Below are 21,343 nucleotides of genomic sequence, written 5' to 3'. Positions count from 1 at the left end.
TATGTTGAAAGGTTTTGATCATTTAATAATTGTTGGGTAAGATCTTATCACCATCTTCTAAGGATGGTCATAAACCTGACACAGGTCTCTACACATCTCTGCTCTATATTTGAAGCCATTGTCTCCCCAGTGTGTCTATGAGTTTATATAAAGAAAGAATAATCTTTTTTGCCTATTTCCTTCTGTTAACATGAATATTGAAGTTTAACAATCTATACTCAACTAGATTCAGGTCCGGCCTTTGGAAAGGCTATTCTAACACATGAATATAGAATCTAAATCATATTAATGTAACCCTGGCTGTAGGTTTATTAGTCTACTAGGAGGTGAACATGTATGCCACACCTCACTCTTATGCTGCCTCACAATATTTTCTACAGGATTTTCTCTCTTCTACTGTAGATCCATCAGCTCAGTTCCAACTTCCCTGCCTCTGCAGGAAGAAAGCACCCCTCCAGCATTATGCTGCCGCCTCCATGTTTCAATATGGGATGTTTTAATCACAGTGAAGTTTTTTTTTGCCACACATAGCTTTTTGCATTATGGCCAAGAAGGTCTTATCTGGCCAGAGCACTCTGTCACATGTGTCCTACAGTAGGTTTCCTACATGGTTTGTAGGAAACTGCAGGCCTGACCTCTTAACCTCTTATGGCATCATTTTAAAAGTAGTTAGAAAGGATTAAATCACACAAGTGATGAGGTAAGTTATGAAGGAAGTTGGATAATCTGGATTTTATATAGTCGTATGATTGGCGTCTGAACACAAATATACATGCTGATAAAAGTAGTTTCTCATTAGTTCAGATGGAAATTGTAAACCTTTTGCTCTTTTTGATCTACAAAACAGCCTCTGGCTCTCAAAGACCTCGCAACCATGGTTAGCACCCACACAAGGCACAAAGCACCGGGATAGGTCAACAGACTTTATTCTTTGTTTTTTACTTGTTACACGTAGTAGCTTGTTTATTCATTTACACAATTAATTCGTTAATGCTAAATGAAATCATTTAGACTATCTTGTTAGTTGGGCAAAAAAGAGATTTAGGGTTATAAAATGCTTTTTCTAAAATGTCAAAATGCTTCTTAAATATAATTGAATTTAATGTGTGGATTAAAATGACATTGAAAAATAGATCTAACCCACACTAGTCATGAGTTTATGACTAAAAAAAGAGACATTAAAGGCAAGCAGCTAGAATAAGCTTTCTCCTTATGGTGTCCAGAGTCTGGAGATGTCTTTCAGTCATCAATGCACACATTCAGCAACACACAGGAGCTCTTTTAAACTGGGCACCGTTTCATTCACAACACCAGTCCCATCAAGGAATAGAATCAGAAATACTTTAATAATCCCAGGCCGAAATTACTTTCGAAACATGACTCCATCTGTAATATAGTGACTGTAGGACCAGTTTGACATAACACAATTTTATACAATATGTATAATTAGGGGGTCCCTGCTCCACCTCGCCATCAGTTTGGGGGTCATTGGCCTGGAAAATGTTGAAGACCCCTGATCTAGAGCAAAAACAACAAAACTCGTTAGTTAACCGGATTTTGGATGTTGACAAGCAGCCCTCGTCTGAGAATGGATGACCTACATCTGCATGCAAATATCCAAGTGTAATGACTGAAAGGGTTTTGACAGAGATACAGTGGGATTGATGTTAGCATAATAGACTGATAGCTTTCACCTGGATTTATTTGGTTGACCTATATTATGGCAAGAGGCCTAAATTCAGCAATCTCTGTAGCAGTCTAATACTAATCTGGTGGGCAGTGGTGTGTCAGGAAGCCAGCTTCTATCACAGGAGCGACCTAATGCATTATTAACCTCAAACACTTTTTACATAAACCCATCCCTCTCCTTGTTTCAGCTCAACATGGTTAAATATTTAAGCAGAGAGCCAGCAAGTTGCACAAAACACTCAGTTTGTTTGGTTTGAAAGCGTTTCCCCAGTGTGAGGGGGGAGAAAGACAAATCTTTCTGAAAGAGGCTCTTTGGGGCCTTCATTGAAGTAACAGACACATTTCAACCAGAAGGAAATGCTGCAAGATGTGGATTCTGCTCTGGGTGTGCAGGATGCTTTTTCACCACTAATCCACACATCCTCTTTGCTGTTTATTTTTATTTCATTTAATGTACCATAAAGGCAAATAAATGGGTGAATTTGTATTCAACTTTTCCTAGTAGATTTTTCTTTTTTTTCCAGATCATCCTCTACCTTCCTAGTAAAATTTAGATAGGTAGACACTGAGCTGGATAATTTAGCCAATTTACTAATTGAAAAACCTTATATCAGTTACTTTAATTAATTGTCCAAAATTATTTTTATTTCACATTGTTGACTGGTAACTAATGTTGCCATGGAAACATCTCCTTTGAGCCAGCTAAAGGACTCAGCAACTTAACTTTGATTTAAAATAATCTACAAACTAAGAATTAAAATTATTTTATAGGTAGAAATATTAAAACATGTTTTGATTCAGATTGCTGTACATGATTTTATTTCTCCTTTCCTGTCCAGCATGCAGAGTTTAAGTGAAGCCTTTACCAATATGCCTCTTCTAATCTGTTCTGCAAAGGAGTCAAAAATCTTCCCTTCTGTTGCAACCTTTTTTATTCTTAATCAGAGAAGGTCACCACATGGTGTTAGCTGAAGGGGACACATAAAAAAGGCAAGAGAAGAAATAAAACCGGCAGAACAAAAACCAGCAAATGCACCATTTTTCTTTTTCCACATAAAAAGCAAACGAACAAAAAGAAAACAGGATGTGTGCTGTAGAAAACTTTACACATCCTCTGTATATGTACCTACTGATGGCTACTTCCAGTCAAAGGCTCAGTTAATATAAACAGGATGAACTACTGTGGAGTCTGAACACAACTAATGATCCTTTGCATGAAACTATATGCACAGAATAAGACTTAAAGACAGAAGAAAATATATTACTGCATATGATTTGATACGAAAAAGATTAAAACGTTCAAATAAAGAAAAGTAACCATAAAGGAAATAAACACAAATTTGACTTTCACATAATTACAGCATCAAACAACAACATATGACTAAATATTTCATATTTTTGCTATTAAAATTTTGTCTTTTTTTGATAATTTTAATTCAGTAAAAAGATTAAAACATCCTTTCCAGTTTGAAAAGCTAGGTCTTGTATCATAGCAACCTTCTCACCACCTGAGAAGAAGCAGGTTTGGAGCTTTCAGCAATGTGAGTGCAAGTGTGTTATTGCAACACAAAGAGGGTATATCAAAAGAGGGAATCAGTTGGTGGTTGAATGTAATAAGACAAGCCGACTCCTAGAATTCAGATGGTTTACTTGTGGTTTTACTGAATATTCTGATTCCAGCCATCATTATAAAAGGCAGAGATTTTTGTGAGTAGATGAAGGGGGCTGTTTCAAGGCAGCAAAGAATTAGACTTGAGGCATCAGAGGGAGAGCAGAAATGAGAAGGAGGGATAAATCTTTCATCTGAACATCACTACCGGGCGTTTTCTTTTTTTTAACTGAAATAAAAAACACAATCCAATATTAATGTGCATGTCTTCTTCTCAGAGAGGGTGCATGAGGCAAACCCTATTTTTAAATTCACTTGCAGTACCTGTGGGGGGGTACATTCCATACAATGGGAATGGATTGAAAAGACGACACCGAATGCTTTGGGGAAAGAAACAAGAGTATGTAGATGCAATGAATAAAAGATGAATGATGTCTGTGTATCTAACTAAAATAGCTTAGTTTAATATACACTAGTGGAGTAGAGACAGAGAGCAATAAGTAGACCTAAGAGAGTCTCAGAGGTTATTTGATGAAAGAATTATAAAACACTGGAAAGAGACACACTGAAATTACAGCTTAGATGTTTCTAGAATGAAATAATTGACTCTTTCCTCATTCCTGTAATAAATTTTCTGCCAAGAAGCTGAAAAAAGTAAGGTAAAATTTGGATAAAAAGCTAAATACAAATATTACCTAAGGATTTGCATAGGAAGAGCACCAATATTCCAGGTTTAAATTCATATTAATCAACATTTTAATATGTATTTAATGCATTAATATGAAGTTAACACGGGGGAGAGGTGGCCTAGTGGTTAGGCATAGAGCTTGGAATCCTGAGGTTCTGAGTTCGAACCCCACTCCTACAGACTGCCACTCTGGCTCTCTGAGCAAAGACCCTTAACCCCACACTGCTCCCCTGGCGCCGCATGATGGCTGCCCACTGCTCCCCAAGGACAGTTGCAGAGGGATTATTTCATTGTTCTGTACTTGTGACAGTTCAATGACAATAAAATGCTGGAAAAACAAAACGAAAAAAAAAAAAACATTAAACAGTCTGAATAAAATAAATAAATGATCAAAACAAGTGGTTGCTTTCACATTTAGATTGGGGAAAATAAATGCATTTTTTTTTTTTTTTTTTTTTTTTGGTGTCAGAAGATGGGACAGATGTCTCTTCCAGCAGACACTCCCTGCAAATCATTATAATGTGCCTAGACCATTTGGCTTGTTTTTTTTATATGTTATTTATACATTTTTTGTTTGACCTAATTTTATAGCTATCAAACTTCTGTGTTGTAGTTTGATCCTTCTTATTCGTGTCTATCCATTGGGTTGTTAAATCTCTGGCCTCTTTGCCGAAACAGAGTCTCTAACAACCATTAATAATTTATCAGCCAGTATTATCCTGCACGCATGTAAGTCTAAACAAACCAATCCAAGGAGTTGTGCATTTGAATTCCCCCATAAACCATAAATGTTCCCCAGATCTACCAAACTCATGAGGGCTGAACAACACACCTCCCATGGACAATTTTAAAAACATTATCTCCTTCAAGTACAATAAACTAATAAATACACCTAATAGCGAGCATGAAGGAAGATAGTTGCACGCTCTGCCCTCCCTAGATGTAATGCTGATGAAGGACATTTACCAAAATAGGCCCACAATGTTCAATGCCTTCAACATCAAGGAATAAATCTCATCTCCTTCAGTTTTTCTGCTACTGTACCATCAGAGCATTTATCTACTGTGATGTCCATGATAGCCATGATAATGGACTTGACTTCCTGGTATGCAATATTTTTCTCCTCCAAAAACAATTCCTCGACTTGTTGCTTTCAGGAGAACCTTAAAATGCTTCTTTCATGGTCAAAAAATGACAATAGGGACATCCTTTTAACTTTCAGCTTTTTCCTGAAACACCAGCACCTACGGCATCTTTCAGGTTGATGGCTTCCATCATCGTCGGTGCCCACCTACGTCTCTTTTCTTCTGCTTGACAATGGGCGTCAGGCCACAGTGTCTGAATAAATAGCATGCCATAGTAACTACATTCCTCATATTTATATATACAAAACTGATTCACAGCACTGTAGGAAAATAACAAGTCTATTGATTTCTTTTCTTGATGTGGACTCATTTATTTTCCAAACAGAGAGATAATTACAAGCCGAGTTCTCACTGTTTTTGCAGTCCTACGAAGTGCGGAGGTGTTTATGAGTCCTCCTTGGAGACAATTCTGTTGTATTTAAAAAAAAAATTAGAATATTTACTGAAATTTCCAATATTTTCCATTATTTTGCATTCATCTCACATGTTACAGACATCATTTCTGATGTTTCTTTATGAAAGTTGGTGAATAATGAATGAATATGACCAGCGATGGAAGAAAAAAAAAAATCTAGTCGACTCTTTTGAGCTGATAATAAATGAGTCACGGGCTGGGATTTTTCATCAATATATTCTCCAGAGTGTCACATGGCTGTGAGACACAGCACGTGGATTGGGTTGAGTTGAGCATGCACACAGTTATAAAACATGCAGAAACACACACGTACACACACCCAGGCGCACTTTAAAGAGCTCAACTTCACAGAAACAGTGTATCTTTAGGGATCCTCCACGAGGCCTGACAAGCCTGATGAGGACTCGACGCAAGCGTGCACACTGAACATAAAACATCTGTCTCCTAGCTCTAGCGCCTGACAGCTGATTTGGTTACATATTACTTTTATATAATGCAATTCAAGTTATTTAGAAACAAATGTGCATTTTATCCTATCAATTATATCTTTCTATGTTGCTGCTTGAAAAACAACATTTACGTTGTAGTTATTTTGCAGGGGGAAAAAAGCAAAACATTTTTGCTTATGTTTTGTAAATGGAGCTCATTTAAATGCATGTTAATATGTGGGAGTGAGTACGAGGTATAAAATATTTATCACTGTGACAATGCCATTAAATGTGCTGCAGAAGTAGCTGAAATGTCACTGGCTGATTTGTTTTCAGATGTGCGCAAAGTCTTTGGTTTCAAATCATACATTTATGAAAGAGATTTTTATTTTAGCATTGAATGTTGGTTTCAAAAGTTAAGCAGGTTTAGTATTAAACTTTTCATATTCATCAGGATTAGTAAAAAGAAAAAAGAAGTCTCATTGCAGAGGACAAACCTTGTTATAAAAGGGGTGCAGTTTAAAGAGTAATAAGTAAACACATTGATTTGTGCCCAGATCACTCTGACCTGGCTACCTTCCCAACTGCAAATTCCTTGAAATTGGAGAAAGATAAAAACTGGATGAATTAACCCTGGGTGCAACCCAGTCTCTTGTCACCTTTCTGCAATAAACAGCTAGAAAGGAAAATCATCTGCAGAAGACAGAAACATGTGAGTACATTAATTTCAGAAGACCTTGTTTCGTTGGGTTGTTAAAAAAAAAAGATCAAGTCTAAATGTTGTCAATGTAAATAATGGCCGTTTTGAAAGACAGGAATATGATAAAAAAAACACCTCAGTAAAAGTTTTAATCATGTTCAAAATTTCCAAATGTTTGTAGTTTATCGTGTTTTTGCTGTTTTGCCCTTTTTAACCACGTGTTCCTTGCAAATGTATTCTAGCTTTAGCAGTAATCCACAAAAAAAACCCCATAATTTTAAAAGCAGTTCCTGTTCGTATATGATTAACCAACATAAAATATGGCATAATTCTTAGCTCTTTTGCAGAACCAGCTATCATTGCAGTTATTCTAAATGATCTTTGGTTGTTTCTCTACAAGCTGGAAACTTAACTCTCTGCTAATTTTTCTATATAGATATTCATAACAGACCAAGCTCAGTCAAATGAGCCAGCAGTTTCTGGGTCTTGCAATAGAATAACAAATTTATTTAGGTGTGGACTTGTCTTTTTACTGCATACATATAAATAAAATTCTATATAGATAGAATAAACACTTCTTGTTGCAGTAAAGGACCAGCTTGATCGCCCCTAAAATTTCCCATTAGAACTTGTGAAACAGAGTCAGACATACTTTAATAATCCCAGAGGGAAATTACTTTAGTGGCTGGGTCATTTAGAGCAGGAGAGAGAATTTTATTCACTGACCTGACCTATGTCCTTAATACAATGAGGTTTGAGATCGGTTTGGGTCAGTGCTAAATTTTGGGAGTGCATGGAGGGTAGATCCAATTGTTCATTGGGTTCTGGACGGCCTAAGCTGAGATGGTTCAGATGCACTGATCAGTGTCTGATGACATCATTGTCCATAAACGTGCACCACAAAGATGTGTGCCATCACTTATGTATTCTCTGCACATTAATGTCCTGAAAATAGAAGATAGAAAAGTTACACTCTTTCAATATGCTGACAATATGGCTGTGGTGAGTATTTTTGTCAATAAAGTTAGCTGTGATTATAAGGCTGAAGTGTACATGGTTGAACAGTGGTGTAAGAAATATTTCCTCATTATCAATGTTATTAAGACCAAGGAGCCGTGGTGGGCTGCGAGGGCCTTTAAAGCCTTCTCTGCTGGCCTTAAAATCAATCAGAAACACTAACATATATCCTTAACGTAAACTTTAATTTTCTTCTTTCCAGCTCTATTAATTTATTCAAAACAATTAATTCTCTTAATTTTGTATGTATATCTCTTGATGACTGAGCTGCTTCCATTAAATTTATGTGGTCTCTATATTTTTTGTCCAATCAGATTTCAGCCTTAGTGCATTGCTATGTCAATCAATCTGCCCAGGGCCTTCAGAATCAGATGTTATCTAACAATATTATTGATGAGCATTTTCTTCAACAGAAAACTGCACAGTGCTGCCTGCTGCATCCTGACACTAAGTATAAAAGGATTTACCTTAGCAGAGTGAAAGCCACAATTAAAGGAGACTGACCCTCTAAAAAGGGTCTGAAATGGTACAGCATCATCCTATTAATGACAATTAATCATGTCCTTTCTTTTTTTCTTTTCTTTTTTTTTTTTTTTAACAGAGGCTTTCCCGATAAAAATCATGCCATTTCTTCTGCCTGGTCTATTTCCAACATCTGAAGTTCAAACCCCACAGCTGGCAAATGCTCTGAGCCTTGCCATCCACTCTCCATCTCCCATACCTTTATGGCTCTTTGGCCATTCTTTGCCTCCCATTTTACTTTTAGAAATTCTAGGAACCACTGGGAACCAAGTGAGTGTTTGGAACACCAGAAACAATCAGATCTCTAATATAAGATGGATCTTGGTTGTTTATGGGTATATAGGTGAGAAGGGGGATTTTGAATTCTATTCTTGTCATGATTCCTGGCATGAGTGCTGGTTTGATTCAGGATTCAACACACCTGTCAGCTCTGCCCTGTTTCCACTCAGCCTCCATCAAATTTTCCCTCTTACCTAACTGTATAACCAGCTCTCAGGCCAGTGACTAGTGCCAGATTATTACGAGTATTCCTGTAAACCTGCCTGCCTGCCTGACCCCCATTGGACCTGTCTTAGTGTCTTTTGGATCTCTGACTTGTATTCTGTGATGCAATTGCTGATTCTGGTGAATCTCTCCCGACCAGCGCCAGTTTAATTCCAATAAACTGTTTAAAGGTCTCTTGCTCCGGTTGAATCTGGGTCTTCCATTATCTGGTCATTATAATTCTAGATTTAACAGGAAGCCATTAAAAGGAAGCTAAAAATGGAGGAATATGTACTCATTTTAAAGTTTTTATCAGAACTATAGCTGCAAAAGGAAAAAATATAAAAGTCTTTGAATGCAAGTGAATTTTATTAAAGACGTTAAGCTTTGGTCTTAGATAAGGAAAAGCATAACAGGAAGTGAAGCCTCTGCTATGGTAGAATTTTCTTCTCTTGTGTCAATTTCCAGATGATGTTGCACAGGTTTTAATGGTCTGAAGTTTTTCCATACCTCCAGCACATGTAGGGACTCTGGTGTGGATATTTAGATGGGTTTTCAGAGAAGATCTATGACCAAAGCTTTTCCCACACTGATGGCAGACGAAAGGCTTTTCGCCGGTGTGAATGGCGAGATGGTAATTCAAATGTCCTTTCTGACGGAATTGCTTTCCACACTGATGGCAGACAAAAGGCTTTTCGCCGGTGTGAATGGGTAGATGGCGATTCAATTCTCCTTTCTGGTGGAATTGCTTCCCACACTGATGGCAGACGAAAGGCTTTTCGCCGGTGTGAATTTTTAGATGGCAATTCAAATTTCCTTTTGTGCGGAATTGCTTCCCACACTGATGGCAGACGAAAGGCTTTTCGCCGGTGTGAATGGCGAGATGGTAATTCAAATGTCCTTTCTGGCGGAATTGCTTTCCACACTGATGGCAGACGAAAGTCTTTTCGCCGGTGTGAATGTTTAGATGGCAATTCAAATTTCCTTTCGTGCGGCATTGCTTCCCACACTGATGGCAGACGAAAGGCTTTTCGCCGGTGTGAATGGGTAGATGGCGATTCAAATCTCCTTTCTGGCGGAATTGCTTCCCACACTGATGGCAGACGAAAGGCTTTTCGCCGGTGTGAATTTTTAGATGGCAATTCAAATTTCCTTTCGTGCGGAATTGCTTCCCACAGTGCAGGCAGAGGAAAGGCTTTTCGCCGGTGTGGATAATCAGGTGTGTTTTCAAACCATGAGATCTCTTAAAACCCTTTCCACAGTGGTCACAGCGATGTACTGATTTCTCAGAGATATTCTGCTGATCCAGGTCTCTGTTTTCCACATTACTGATGTCCATCTGTAAGAGAACAAAAACGAAAAATCCATCAATTATTTGGTACCACTGAATATAGTGTAAACCCGTTTTGATGCCTAATGTGGACCAAAGTTATGGTTCTTCATAAGAAAAGCTTAAACTCAGAATGACTTACTGGAGCTTGAGACATTGCTTGGATGTGTATGTCAGTGTTTTCTCTTTCTTTTTTGACTATCCTGCTTAAAGAAGAACAGTTTAGTTATTGCATACCTTATACACGATAAAGTCAACACATTATCTTCAATTTACAACTGTACCAGTACACAAAAAGCAGTTAAATAAGTTATTACACAAATAAACATATGAAAACCAACAGTTAGTTGCTATTTATAATAAATGTTTTTAATTAATTTAATTTCCTCTACCTTGTGGTTCCCTAACTAAATATTTATAGCATCAGTCTCAAAAGAGAGACTTTTCTTACCTTTAATGCTGTGAAGTTGACTGCTTGCCTGCTATCTGTCTTTCTACAAATCAGACATCTACACTTTTAAAAAATGCTTTTTTTTTTACTGTAACCAAGGGTTAAAAACATTCTGAAAAATTTAGTATTTATTCAAAAGAAAATAAAAATAGATAGCATTGCGTGTCCTCATACATTCTGGATATCCCACCTCATGGCAGTGCGGCTGTTATTACAGAAGCGATAAACAACTGCATAGTAACGACCAGTGGTGGGCTGCGAGGGCCTTCAAAGCCTTCTGCTGGCCTAAAATCAATCAGAGATACTAACATACATTCTCAATGTTGGAGGCTGGAGAAGTACCTCTCTTCTCCAGCAGAGTCCGCCGTGGATCCTCCTGAGCAGAGCCCTCTGCACAGCTGCTGCTCGTTACCATCATCAGGAGGACCCACTACTTAAGCTGTCTTCAGACCTTGCCTCAACGCCGCAGTGTTGAGCCAGTTGGTTAGCACCTAAGCCCTGAACCTCTGAGAACTTTGCTTGCTCTGAGATCCTGACAGGATCCTAATCTTGTCTCTGTTTTTCCAGGAAAATCTGATTCTCCTTCGTGAAGCTCTGGAAGAGCTTAACCCACCGAGCCTGCCCTCAGAGCCAAACCTGAAGACTTCCCCTGGATTCTCTTGCAGCTCTGGACCAAGAGCTGGAGATCCTAAGTCAAGGTCAGCTACCTTTCAGAAGCAAGACGCTGAAGCAGCTAACGGACTCAGCTAATCAGACTCTCTCCAGTTCCAACAACCTTCCTCTCCAAGATCCATTCAAGGACCCACAAGGTACAAACCAGAGACTATCAAAGGACAAACCGCTAAGAGCCCAGCTAACTAACTGTCTTCCTCACAGACTCCGGTGAACCCGTTGCCCAGGACCATACCAGAACATACTACCATTGGATTGTATTCAATAAACTGGTGTTCTGCATAATTGGGTCACATTCGTGTACCGATCATGACACTCAAACTAAGCTTTAATTTTCTTCTTTCCAGCTCTATCAATTTATTTGAAAAACAATGATTTCTCTTAATTTTGTTGCGTTTCACTTGATGACCGAGTTGCTTCCATTACATTTATGTGATCTCAATATTTTTTGTCCAATCAGATTTCAGCCTTAGTGTATTGCTATGTCAATCAAATCTGCCCAGGGCCTTCAGAATTAGCAGTACTGGCTGATGTTACCTAACAATATTAGTGAGGAGCATTTTCTTCAACCAATCATGTTTCAGATTTGGGGGCAGCTAGAGGGCCCAAACATTTGTCAACATTTTCTGTCCTCTGATTGGTCAGAGCAAAAATATTTACAACCAAGTTAAGCTAACGACAATCTGCATTTTAGATTTGCTCTTGTTAAAAGTTCTTCTGGCCTTAATGGCTGATCCTTAATGGAGATACAAAGACTTCCTGCACAAAGACAGGAAGAAGGATTTTGTTTGTAAATAATCAGAACCTCTTGTGAATGTTACACATATTTTATTTTCACGCTTAATCTCCATTTTATCTGGTAATTAGATGCATATTGAATTTAAATGGCTCCTGATGGTGTAAATGTGTCAGAGCTGAGGTTATAAGGTAGAGGATTCTCTTAACTGGACTTCTTGCTTACTTGATCTTAGCGTTCTCGCTCACACTAATCTTTGTCTCAGTTATACTTGCGCTTGTTGCATTTCATATTTGAATACTATTGATTGTTTCATTTGTTAAAACGTGAAAGTGGTGCTATTAACCCCTTGACACCCATCATTGCAATATATATATATATATATATATATATATATATATATATATATATGTCATACATACATGTCATACATACATATGTATATATAAGAGGTGGGCATAGATCATTTTTTTAAAATCTAGATTAATCTCACTGTAATCTTGGAATTAATCTAGATTAAAATGGGTCATTTGTTTTCTGCCAAAGGGATTCATTAATCAGAATCAGAATTACTTTATTTACTTTAATAATCCCTGGCGGGAAATAACATAAGGATAGGAACAAAATAAGATAAGGGTAAGAATAAAATATGATAAGGATGATATGTGTGTGCTATCTAAATAATAGGTGAAAGTAAGTCTTTGAACAGGTTTCTCTAGTCAGATGGTGCATTAGACCAGGGGCTCATTTCCTGTTTCCAAAATGCATCACATAATACCACTGAACCAACATTTTCATAAAGCGTCCCACTTTACCCACATTCACCAAAGCAGTCATCAAGAAGCAAAAATAACTTTGTAGTAATCATTCGTGGTTTCGTGGTAAGATGAAATTTAAAATGACATAACATTGCCTACCTAAAGCGAAGGTGTGTAGTTCCCAGCTTGCATCGATGAGGTGTGCAGTAACACCGAGGTAGTTATTATTGACAGATATCCAGTGGTCCACTGTCAGTACTAAACACGTCGCCTCGACCAACTTCTCATCTTTTGCAGCTTTCTCTGTGGCGTGCTGGGCATGTATGAGCACCTGTGGCCACCCAGAGAACGAGCTCGAGCCCATCATCTTCAACCACGCTGAATGGCTTCCTTAAGAATAAATGTACCCTTAAGCAAACATGGCGGCTTTATAGCTGCATCCATGTTATCAGGTCACGTTCAAAGTGTTAACAATAGGCCTGCACACAAGACTGATTTGTTCACACCCCCAGATAGGCATCTGCGCTATATATATATATATGGAGATCAAGGGATAAAAAGTAGATAAAGTTGAGGGGTGCCCACTGAAGGCCTAGTTACCATATGCACTGCCCACCACTGCCAAGGAGCTAACCTTCAGTAGATCTAAACATGTCTAGTCCTTGTCTATGTCTAACCAGCAGATGAGGTGATCATGAGCTTTGGTTACTTAGGTACACACATTGATGAAAGGCTCAGTTTCTCTTTAAATGTGAATGAAATTAGTAAGAAAGCCAATCAGAGACTGTTTGTGATCAGGAAACTCAGGGGTTTTGGAGTGCACCCACAGGTTCTTCAGATAATCCCTTGTCAGCCTTTTTTTAGCATCACTGTGTGATTTGGGTACCTTGCAGTGGTAGACAGAAACAAGCTGAGCAGAACTGTTAAAAATGCTGGGTAGGTATATGTCTGAAGGCAAAAACTGAAGTTTCTAAAAAGACAGCAGTGAGCGGAACGGCCAGGTCCATTATCAGAGATGTGGATCATCACTTATCCAATGAGCTTAGACCGTTGCGCTCTTGACGTCATTACAGAATGCCTCAGCGAAGAGGGTCTATAAGTGTTGGTTTGTGCCGAATACAGTTAGCTTTTACAAAAAGAGCTGTTGAGCCTGACAACAGAGTATGTAACGCATGAAAGTATTGTTTTTTCATTTTTCTAAAATGATCTAATGTAATCTTTGATCAGAAACATTCTGGCGTAGCTCTAGTTGAATGTTTGCAGTAACTTTCAGCTGAAAAATACCTAATTTTTAAAGGTAAAGAGAGGGATCAGTGGTGGGCGAGTTGGTAAGCACTGGCATCTGTATACTAAAGCAATTTTTTCTAGTCTGAGTCAGATTTCATTTCATGCCAAAATATGTTATCATTTAGTGTTATTTAAAGAGTTTGTCCTGAATGATCTCTTCTCAGGAAAGAACCAGGGGGAGAATTTTCAAAGTGTAAACACAGAGCTTTCATTAACAAATATATGTGAACTAAGATCCAGAACCACATGCTACTCTGGGAGATAAACCGGTAAGCAGAGGAAAGGGTTTAAGCCTCTAAAACTCTCACAGCCAAAATAAGCAAAGCTGGAAGTAGGGCTGAACTATTTTTAAAAGTTGAAGGTAATCAGTGTTATAGTTCAAATATAACCTTTTTTTCCCCACTGGTCACCATGTGAAACAGGTAAACAAAGCACTAATCAATAATTATCGATATCGACAGATAAAAAAGGCCTACATTGTGATACGTTTTACAGCCATGTTGCACAGCCCTAATTTAGACTGACCTGGGATTTCAAATTTGGTCTCATCTGCATGGCCTTGCATTCGTTACCTCTTGAATGCTATAATTATTTAACAGACCCATGATGTCTCTACAGAACAACTTTATTCACACAAAGGGTAAATCATGTACCAATGAACTGTACAGTATGCTAAACAGAGTACTTCTCAAGGAAATTGGCTGCAGTTGGTTGTATTTAGGGGGATTGGAGTAAAGAACTCTAATGTTTCTGTTTGTCATATCATATTAGATTCAACAGATATGAATTAAGTTTCATACTTACTAACTCTGACTTAAAGGGGTCTGCATACTTTTCCAAAGCACCGTATTTCTTTTATCCTGTCTCTTTGTCATGTCTCTTTTCTGTGTTCAAGCTATTTATTGTCCTCTGACCTTCTGCCTTTGCTTTCAGGAGGATGACATGGCGTATGCGTCGGCGCTCCGGGACAATCTGTCTCTCCTTGGCCTTCATCACCATTTTCCTCCACCTCCTCCTTGCGCTCATCACACTCTCCATTCCTCACCTGCCTTGTGACACTACACTGCAACCAAAGATACACTTAAGGGATTTGGCACGCACCAACAACACCTCGGTGGGGGTCAGAGGTCTTGAGGAGCCACCACCTGATCCTCTTCAAAGAGATCCTTCCTATCAAGACGTTGGAAGGGAAGCAAAAATAAATGTTCAAAGACTCCCTTACAATAGCTTCAGATCGAAAGAAGGTAAAAATCCCCAGAATAACAACACTGAGAGCGCTGCCAACAGAACTGAACGCTGGGCATCCGACTTGTCAAAGCTCAGAGCGCTATTTGACCATCCACTTTACAACATGCCCAAACCCGTGGTTCCCGAGGATGACTGGCTTCTGAAGGTGAAACCAAAGGTCAAGCCGAGTCAAAGGAGCACCCAGATGTGGTCAGTACCACACAGCTCATCCAGAAAAGATCATGTCTGTACTGTATGTTTATGTATACACTATATACTATCCTACCTATATAAGTGCTTTTTCTTAAATTTACTAACCTTATGACAGGCCTTGTGAACTATAGTCTGACGCGTTTGTGTTGGGGCACCATTTTAGGGTTTGTTTGGGTTCGCCTCCTTCACTTTGTAACGCAATAAATTTTGTCCAGATTTACAGAAAATACACAATCAACATCTGTTTGCGAACATCTCCCTTCAGTTTTGAAACATCTACATATCTATTGATATTAGCTTGCATCATGACATCCTGGTGAATTAGAACCATCTTTTACTAAATCCAGTTTGCAGCAGAACATGGGATTCTTGGTACTTTAATGAAACCTTCAACTTCTGGCTTCTAAGATAAATGGCCCACAGCATTAGCAACCACCAGTTAGTGATTTAATGTCATACTCTGATGATGTCTTAATATATCTACCACTCAATTTAAAATACTCATTTTATTATTTTTGATATGGGGGGCTTATAATTTCTAATTTTCCTTCTAACTCCCCCCCATGTTTACCTTGTAATAGATGATAAATAAATCTTATTTTAGTACCTATATAGGAAACCCAGTGTGATCAGCGATAGCGGTACCAGAGTTTGAGCAACATCGTGCAAAATTATTTTAACTGAACCCATTTCAGTACAGCATGACAGCTTCAAAACCATTTCTACTGTATGTGTATGTCTGTTTTAACAGGGAAAGCGACACCCAGGATGGATATGATGACGCTCAGTGGAATAGTAGCAGTAGCAGCCAACCTCCGTGGCTACGCTTCCATCTGGGCATCACACGCTGGGAGCTTTACCCACACCGTGACCCCAACATGGAGCTTTTAACCCAGCAGCTGGCCACACATCGTATCGTCAGTGCAGGTATGACATGCAGCTATAGTAAGCTGTTTAGAGAAGGGGCAAGAAATGCAATGTTGTTTTTCAATATTTATTTGGATTTTTTTGTTTTCCTTCTATATAATTAAAGCAGTGAGTGTTTTTTTGAGAAAAAAAGGTTATTTTTAAAATTTTACTTCAGATGCATGGTATTTTGAAACAGCACCATAAACACTTTGATTTAAAGAGACATCGCCCGAAATAAAAATCATTGGTATTCTAAGCGAAATATGTCGTGGTAAGAAGGGCCACACAGAGCTCAAAGTCATGATGAAAAAAAGGGTTGTTGTAATCCTGCAATGCCTGAAGTTTGGGGCAAGACTTTCAAGCGGAGGATCAGTTTGAAGTTCTTCTCAAATGAGAGACGCTGAAGTTTGAAGGGACCTTTGAGGTTCAGCAGAAGTGGAGTGGGCTTAGTAAATGGTGGCCAAGAATGCATGAGCTGCTGAAGTAAACATAACGATGGAACTAACGACCCATTCATCGGTTACCATTGCATGTTTCCAAGCGATACAAGGCGTTGTCTATATAAGACTCAAACTCACTGCGGATCCAGACATTTGAATTGAGAAAGCTTCCTGGAGAGGTGGCGAAACGTCTTCAAATCTTGAAAACCAAGTCCAGTGGATATGTTTTGAATTTTTACAGAAATCTGACATTATTCAATGTAAATGACCATATTCATCTTAAATCCCTGGGAAAGAAATCCCTCAATAACAGGAGAGTGTTCAAAAGGTATGAAATCCTGCTAAAAATAACACAGCAACTCAGAAATTTACAAAATGTTCTAAATACATGAGCTGAATAAAATGTGCTACACTATCTGGTTATGACGCACATATCCTCTCAGATACACTGTATTTATGTATTTGCCTGGATGCTCCATTAAAAGCCAGTGTTTGGGTCACAGCGGGAGTTTGTGTGTGTTTGTGTTGCGATGGTAACGCTCTCTGTGCTTTTTTTCAGTGCAGAAGTCTGGTGGGACACAACTGAAGCTGGTTATGACATTTCCTAACTACGGACAAGCTCTGTTCAAACCTAAGAAGTAAGCTGGAAAATTAAAATAAACAAGCAGACTATTAAACCAAATGTGCCTAAAATATGATATTGAAATATTCCAGTAAACAAAGTGCTAAAAAATATACAATGAAATATGAAGAAAAACATAGTAGTAATGAATGAAAAAGTATTTAATTTGATATTAATTTCCTGTAGGGAACTTATATGTATGCAAGGAAGCAGTTTAAAGGTAATGTAGGAAAAACAATTAATGGAAATAACAGCAGGTGGAAAACTAATTTAGAAGAAGTTTCACTGTAAAACAGGAAAAGACACAGCCCCATTTATATTTAAAGTATAGTAGAGGATTTCTGAAAACACCCGCCCTCTCCTCTTAAAAAAAAAAAAAGCACATTCACAACCCAGTACCCGCTCCCGAGAGCATGCACAAGCCCATTTCTACTCATGCACACTCTGCTTAAAAGTTTCTGTTTCCACCGGTAAGTACAAATGGGGACAAGCAACATCTCACCAGAATGACTGAAAATTGGGACCACCACTTATTTTGATGATCCACTCGGAAAGAAAACATTATCCACTGTACCTTTAAATGGCACCCTTGAAAGAAATGATAAAAAGGCTTGAATAAAAAAAAAAAATCATCTATTGCAGTAGCATGACCTGATAATGACAAACAAGGCTAAATTTAACATTTAATGTTACATCCTTAAAATAATAGTTCTTTAACCTTTATAATAAAACAGATTTTGCCCCCAAACAAGCATTATATTACTGAAGGTAAAGATCTTAAAACCTAACTTACACAGATTTGCAGTAAAGTGTGTCATCCTGAGGTCAGAAGGTTTTCATCAAAACCATCAAATCTTGTACACCAGCTGATCTTTCCTTTGAATGGAGTGTCGGACAAAAGGATTGTTTTGAAAACTATTGTTTGGAGTTTGGTTAAGCTTTACCTGGGCTTTAACTGGAACACGCTGCTTTGGACAGATGAGACAAATACTGAACTTTCTTGCAACGAATGCTCCAGGTGGATTTGATGTGGAACAGAAGATGCAAAACAAGCGCTCTTCATTAATGGGGTTGCAGAATGAAGGTGGATTAAAATGCCCATGCTGGGATCTTTCTGCACTTAGCATGTTTTCCCTGTACATGCGTAGGTTTACTAAAGATGTTCTAGCTTCCTCCCACATTTCATATAGACGTTTGAGTTAATTGGTCTCACAGCTACCCTATGTATGGATGTGCATGGTTGTTGCTCCATGGTTCTCTGTGTAGCCCTGTGATGGACTAACTCTTGCATTTTAACCAATGACTGCAGGATATAAGCAGATAGCATGCCAACCACAACCCTGCATACATGAGGATGTATAGACAATGGACGGATTCATCCATGAAATAAGACCATAATTAAAAAATATATATTTTGTGTGCTCATTAAAAGTCTTCACCAGTGCCGTTACTGTGCATCCATTTAGCCATCTCTCAAGGCAACCATACAAGAGATAAAGTGTTAGGTTTGGAGGATGGTTTTTGAAAAGTTATCATTAGGCAGCATGTGTAAAAAGCTCCTCAGCTTGTTTTATATATATATATATATATATATATATATATATATATATATATATATATATATATATATATATATATATATATATATATATATATATATATATATATATATACACACACAATTCATTTTTTTTTTCAATTTAGATACTGTTACAAACTCAACTAAAAATCTTATGATGCAAGATATAAACTATGTTGCACACCAGTCCAACACATCGCCATTGTATGGGGGTATTTTTGAACGAGAAAATGGAATAAATTACAAACTTGCTATAACTGATTTTAGTCAGATTCTTCTCATTGTGTTAAATAAAAAGTGAATGTTTGAGTGAAATCTGTATGTTTACTGTAAGAAAAGTATAAGTATAATTAATCTTTTCCCGAACAGGCAGGAGAGAGATGAAGAAACTAACTACAATCTTTACTACTTCTCTGACTTTGAGAGACATAATGCAGAAATTGCAGCCTTTCACCTGGACAGGTAAATTATCACTTTATCAAAGCCCATAAATCCACACTTCTGTCATAATAAGTATCATAGTCGATGACATGTGTGTTTATATCTTTATTTCTTTTTTCCTTTCTTCTGTGCCTTTTATGTCTTTTCTTTCTGTGCTTGTCTTTCTTTTCATCTGCCTTCATCTCCCTGCAGGATCTTAGGTTACAGGAGAATCCCTCTTGCAGTCGGGAGGCTGGTGGATGTGGTGAAGGAGATCAAAGATGTAACAACTGACCGCAAATTGGCTAAAACCTTCTTTAACTCCCCCGGTACATACTGCTAAATTATCTATGGATTTTCTTGCGAGGCCTTTGAAATTCTGAATAATCCTTTTTTTAAAAATTATTATTTTGACATTGCTATCTCCTCTTCATTACTGACCTGTATTCTCCTTGTCATGCTCCTCTTTCTCCCCCTAGTGGGCAACGTGTGCTTCTATGGCCAGTGTTCCTACTACTGCTCCACAGAGCATGCTGTGTGTGGAAACCCCCAGTACCTGGAGGCCTCGATGGCTGTGATGCTTCCAGATCTCTCCCTAGCCAAACGCAGAAGCTGGAGGTCCCCATGGAGACGGTCATACAGCCGCAGCAAGCTGGCACGGTAACTAGACACAGAGAAGTCCATCTAAGAGATTATTTGTAATTTAGTGTGCTACATTAAGATAATCCACAATCTTTTTAAAGATAAGAATTTCGATAAAAATCTAACTGTAGCCATAGCTATTGGGATTGAAGTCAGAAAGTGAATATTTATGAAACTTTGTTTCAGATGGGAGACGGATCCTGATTACTGTGCAACTGTGAAGAAGACTCCTCCATATGACAAAGGCACCAGACTGGTGGACTTCATAGACTTGGTTATACTGGATTTCTTGATGAGTATGTTTCTTCTATCCCACTGAAGACATGTTACTTTACTTAACAGTTAAAATTAATCCAACATATTACAATCTTAACAGCAGGCTTTCCAAATTGATCCTGTTAATAATACAGCAAATTAAGTCAGATTGACTTTATAATTTCAATTGACAAATGTTATATGCCGTGCTGCTGTCATCATGTCTCATCATGACTCTGCAACAACCCCACTTGCTGAGCAAGCATGTGGTGAGTGTGAAAAACCTCCAGCAGACTTCTACTGAGGATAAATCTACATAGCTTAAGCATTTAGCAGCATTTCATCATAGATTCAGGTCTACAAATCCAGAAAACAAAGACATGGTTTTTGTGAAAAATGATGACCTCATTTTCTCTATAGTCTTAATTGTTCCTTATTATGTTCTTTTTAAAACCAAAATATCATCAGTAAGTAATAATGTCTATCGTAACAGAAAAATCAAGGCTTTCCCTATATATTTTTTAATAAAAATGTGTGTATATATACACACACATATATATATATATATATATATATATATATATATATATATATATATATATATATATATATATATATATATATACACACACACACACACACACACACACACACATATATATATATATATATATATATATATATATATATATATACACTCACTGGCCACTTTATTAGGTACCCCATGCTAGTAACGGGTTGGACCCCCTTTTGCCTTCAGAACTGCCTCAATTCTTCGTGGCATAGATTCAACAAGGTGCTGGAACCATTCTTCAGGGAGTTTGGTCCATATTGACATGATGGCATCACACAGTTGCCGCAGATTTGTCGGCTGCACATCCATGACGCGAATCTCCCGTTTCACCACATCCCAAAGATGCTCTATTGGATTGAGATCTGGTGACTGTGGAGGCCATTTGAGTACAGTGAACTCATTGTCATGTTCAAGAAACCAGTCTGAGATGATTCCAGCTTTATGACATGGCGCATTATCCTGCTGAAAGTAGCCATCAGAAGTTGGGTACATTGTGGTCATAAAGGGATGGACATGGTCAGCAACAATACTC

At 38.0% G+C, this 21,343-nt stretch overlaps 1 protein-coding gene across 1 annotated transcript; it reads left to right on the top strand.

The window, feature by feature from the left end:
* Positions 1 to 6,638: 6,638 nt before the first annotated feature.
* LOC119796314 (extracellular serine/threonine protein kinase FAM20C-like) lies at positions 6,639 to 19,576 on the top strand. Its single transcript, XM_038304813.1, has 6 exons — positions 6,639 to 6,686; positions 14,864 to 15,367; positions 16,122 to 16,297; positions 17,279 to 17,357; positions 19,294 to 19,382; positions 19,554 to 19,576. Coding segments are annotated over exons 1-6 (858 nt in total). The 5' UTR covers positions 6,639 to 6,684; the 3' UTR covers positions 19,562 to 19,576.
* Positions 19,577 to 21,343: the final 1,767 nt, after the last annotated feature.

This window comes from Cyprinodon tularosa, unplaced genomic scaffold (assembly GCF_016077235.1).
Source record: "Cyprinodon tularosa strain WSP-4 unplaced genomic scaffold, ASM1607723v1 ctg542, whole genome shotgun sequence".
In the NCBI taxonomy this organism is placed as follows: Eukaryota; Metazoa; Chordata; class Actinopteri; order Cyprinodontiformes; family Cyprinodontidae; genus Cyprinodon; species Cyprinodon tularosa.
The sequence above is the reverse complement of the archived record's forward strand: the minus strand, read 5'-3'. Positions and strand labels throughout refer to the sequence as shown.